This window comes from Frankliniella occidentalis, unplaced genomic scaffold (assembly GCF_000697945.3).
Source record: "Frankliniella occidentalis isolate FOCC.00 unplaced genomic scaffold, Focc_3.1 Scaffold156, whole genome shotgun sequence".
Classification (NCBI taxonomy): domain Eukaryota; kingdom Metazoa; phylum Arthropoda; class Insecta; order Thysanoptera; family Thripidae; genus Frankliniella; species Frankliniella occidentalis.
Window position 1 is genome coordinate 462793 of NW_026267282.1, and position 3545 is coordinate 466337.

Sequence of the window (3545 nt, forward strand, 5' to 3'; positions counted from 1 at the left end):
TCTCTACCCATCTATCGGGAGGGGTCCGCCAACCCTGTCATATGCCAGACTCCTAGCAGAAGCACACGAGGCAGCAAAGGCATAATGCAGCAGGCAGTGACTTTACCAGAGTATGAGAACTTTATCAAGAAGAATCCTCATGCAGGAAGACGAATGAATGAAATGCGAAAATACAGGTAGGAATGAATAATGGATGAGTACAGTAACAGCAGTGAACGCCGTCTACTCGGATTTCCTTCGCACTCTCTCCTCTACCTCACTAAAATTCTTTTCGAGGCAGGCAAATTTCAGGTCACAGCACATCACAAAGTGCATTTCGTCTGCTAAAATAATTTGGTATCATGGTATTATCTGGTATAGGTCACACTCCTGGATGAATTTCTGACAAGACTGGTAATATTAATATTTTTTCATGTGATGTAGCATAGAAGGTCATTGAAGTTTTGTTTCAACGTATAGAAACGAAGATCACCTGATCTCATGGTCAGAGTCAAATTTGCGCTGCAGCTTCTTCCCCGCGCACCGGAAGTCATCCGTAGATTCAGAACACTCGTTTCCGGCAAAAAAAGTGCGGATATTTTGTTACTACCGTGTTCACACTAACAAGAAAAATAATCTTGTTTGTTTCTAGTTTGAGAATCTCTCAACCCAATTAATGCGATTCGTGTGGCTATTTAAAGCCAGTAATATACCTACTTTGTCGATCTTCATTCAACCTGTAAGACATTTTTTGCGAACGCAGCATGTGCTGGCACTCAAAATTGTCTTTAAATTGTTATTTGAGATTACCATAGAACGTTAGTGCTCAAAATCATTAGCTTTCCAAATTTTTATTATTGGAATTGTATGAGGAGTACTGACTGAGAGAAATTTCACTTTATGTCTAGCTGTGGGTTTGTGCAGCAGGTAAACATAACCTTTGCCTGCAAAATGTCAATATCTTAAATACATTCAACCCTTTCATTTGCTAATGCGCGCATGACCACAAAAATTTTATGAATATATTTTTGCCTGAAGCAAAAATGCTTTTTTGTGATTTTGACCTTCAGGGTTAGGCTGTCTTGTTTGCACTTCCTAGCGAGTTCAAACCCACAACTCGTCGACTTTGTGGAGGTTATGTTAGTGCGTCGGTTTCATGTAAACAAACTTGTCAAACGATTGCTTTTTGACTAGTATATCCCAGTTTTGTGCATCAATCCATTGTAAAACATTAGTTTTGTTTCAATCATGGTATTGTTGTTTAGTTTTCAATTACTCTTGTGACATTTTCTTCCCGAGCATCAGTAATTGAAATTCTCCGATTTGATGCTATGTTTAGCTGCTTGTTTTGCCTCAATTCATATGTAACTTTGTTCATCTTCTCTATGAGTACTTTGCCTAGCTGTAGTATTATTGTCACACTACTCACTAGACATGACTTATTTATCATGTCAAAACCATAGTCGTATGGAAGTAATTTTTTATCTCTCACTAGCTAATAGCTTATTAAATCATTGTTTATATTTTCAGTTTTATGGTTTCTGATAATTTAATTATTGTTTGTGTTTTGTCTTGTAGTTGGTGAGCCTCATGGTTTAAAGTTCAACAATGGCTGGGATGTGGAGCTGATAGCGAACTTGACCACAGGATGGGCATAGAATGTGGCCCGAAGACACTGTGGAAGATGAGCCAAGCTCAAGCTCACAGCAGTCTATTCCACACAGGTGAGCAGTAATTTTTTATCTTTCTTATTTTGTCTTTTAATGACACATTTGTTGAAATGTTGTGTTTGTGATGCTGAATGCTCGTCTTTGTATTGCTGATATTGCAGGCCAGAAGCTCAACCTAGAGTAGGTGTTGGACAAGGCAGTGATGGGGATGTTGGGGAGTTGAGGGAGAATGCGCTTTATCAAGCCATTCAACCCTACACCCCAACAGCCCAGGGTGAGATTGCTTTGCTCCAGGATGATACAGTAAGAATTATAAGGATCTGCCCACAAGGCTGGGTCAAAGCACTTAACACAAGAACTCGTGATTCTGGATTTATACCAGGCAAGTGCATTTTCATCACCTCATTTTAAGTTAAAATATGAATATTCTGAAGTACAATGAGAAAAACTAATAAGCCCTCCTCTTTGCATAGTTGCAACACTGAAACTTGTTCCAGCGGCGGAACCAACATGGAGAAACCCATTACCTCCACCAGATATAGTGCCCCATAATGGCCCAGGTAATTCAATAACGTTCTTACTAACTACATTCTTTTTTGTTATAAAGAAGCTCTCCGTATCTGAAATTAATTAAATCTGATTATTATTTGTAGACTATGTTCAATATACTCCACAAGTACCACCAAAAGGTGGCTCTTTATCATCTGCTGCACCCATACATGATCCATTTTATGTAGATTTGATGAAAAAGGAGAGAGAGGAGACTGGTCAAGGTGCGTAAAATGAATTAAGGGTACAACTCTAAATTTGTAGATAGTGTATCATGCTCGTGGTATTTTTTATTACTTTTTCTATCAATGATTTTTTTTTCCTTCTCTAGGAGATCTCCAAGGTCATCCCCATAGACTGGTTGACGTGTTTTTTGAGACACCAATCCTCTGCAAACTCTGTGAGTACAAAAGTATCTAATTTATTATAACTATTTAATCTGAGGAGACATGATGCCACTTTCTAGAAAGTTTCACAAAGGAAGCAGTTGTCAGTAAAAGATTAGACTGCGCAGAATTAAAAGAAAAAAGAAAGGAAAAAATGAAGAAAGAAAAAAGCTGCACCTGTCAGGAAAAATGGCACACTATCAGGCATTTTGCACGCAGTTCTCTGCCACTATACTGCTCATGTTTTCTCATCGCTCATACACGAAACGTGGGGCGAAAATTTTGCTAGGCACCGCGCTAATTTACTGCCCATGGAAGAAGCGCCTTTCATGACCCGATCTCTGACCCCAGTCGGCCGAAGTTCAAGACGAGAGAGGGAGGGAGGGAGGTGAGGGGGCGGAGTGGGGGCTGTACGGGGTCGGGTGGGGCTGGCCGACTGAACTGCACCTGCCCCGCTTGCTGCTACAGTCGGTGTGAGTCAGTGGCGTGGCGTGACCTGGGCTCGCCGTGTTCAGAGAGGTGTGCGCAGTGCCGCTACAGGAGCCCATGCCCCCCCCCCTCTCTTCCCCCCTTTCCTTCACCCCGCCGCCCGCGACCCGACCTCCGACAATGTTGGCTGTCACTGATTACAGTTTGGCGGCCGGCTGACCATAGGCTGACGGGGCAGAAGCCTCGCGGCTTAGCGGGGGGAGGGGGGGGGGAGCAGGAAGGGGGTGTCGGGTCATCCTTATCCGAGCCATCGATAAGGACGTAACGGGCGGCGAGATTGACTGATTGGTCACGCGGGTTAGGCGCGGCGGAGGCCTTGTGGCAGCAAGGGAGGGGAAAATTCCCTCGAAACGACTGCACAACTGTTCGACCGATAACAGGAGAGGAACTAATATGCACAGCACACGGCCGATTGCACCACCGCGCCACCCCGGCCGGCCCCGCGCCGCCCGAGCGCTGCCCAAAGTCATCC

General features: G+C 43.5%; 1 protein-coding gene across 3 annotated transcripts; it reads left to right on the plus strand.

The window, feature by feature from the left end:
• The first annotated feature begins 238 nt into the window (after positions 1–238).
• On the plus strand, positions 239–2941 carry LOC127750232 (uncharacterized). 3 transcript variants are annotated; one of them, XM_052271260.1, is made up of 6 exons: positions 239–393; positions 1558–1703; positions 1811–2031; positions 2123–2209; positions 2303–2422; positions 2530–2941. In XM_052271260.1, the coding sequence occupies exons 2-6, from the start codon at positions 1639–1641 to the stop codon at positions 2616–2618; spliced, it is 582 nt and encodes a 193-aa protein (XP_052127220.1). In that variant the 5' UTR covers positions 239–393; positions 1558–1638; the 3' UTR covers positions 2619–2941. The 3 variants fall into 3 exon arrangements, with proteins under 3 accessions (XP_052127220.1, XP_052127218.1, XP_052127219.1); XM_052271258.1 differs by lacking the exon at positions 239–393 and adding an exon at positions 517–718 and having other exon boundaries at positions 2530–2939; XM_052271259.1 differs by lacking the exon at positions 239–393 and adding an exon at positions 729–906.
• Positions 2942–3545: the final 604 nt, after the last annotated feature.

What these genes read in the sequence shown, in the direction of transcription:
- LOC127750232 (XM_052271260.1), top strand. Translation starts at nt 1,639, where the DNA reads ATGTGGCCCGAAGACACTGTGGAAGATGAGCCAAGCTCAAGCTCACAG. An exon ending in AGTGCCCCATAATGGCCCAG is followed by an intron (nt 2,210 to 2,302) that starts GTAATTCAATAA and finishes TATTATTTGTAG; the next exon opens with ACTATGTTCAATATACTCCA. An exon ending in GAGAGAGGAGACTGGTCAAG is followed by an intron (nt 2,423 to 2,529) that starts GTGCGTAAAATG and finishes TTCCTTCTCTAG; the next exon opens with GAGATCTCCAAGGTCATCCC.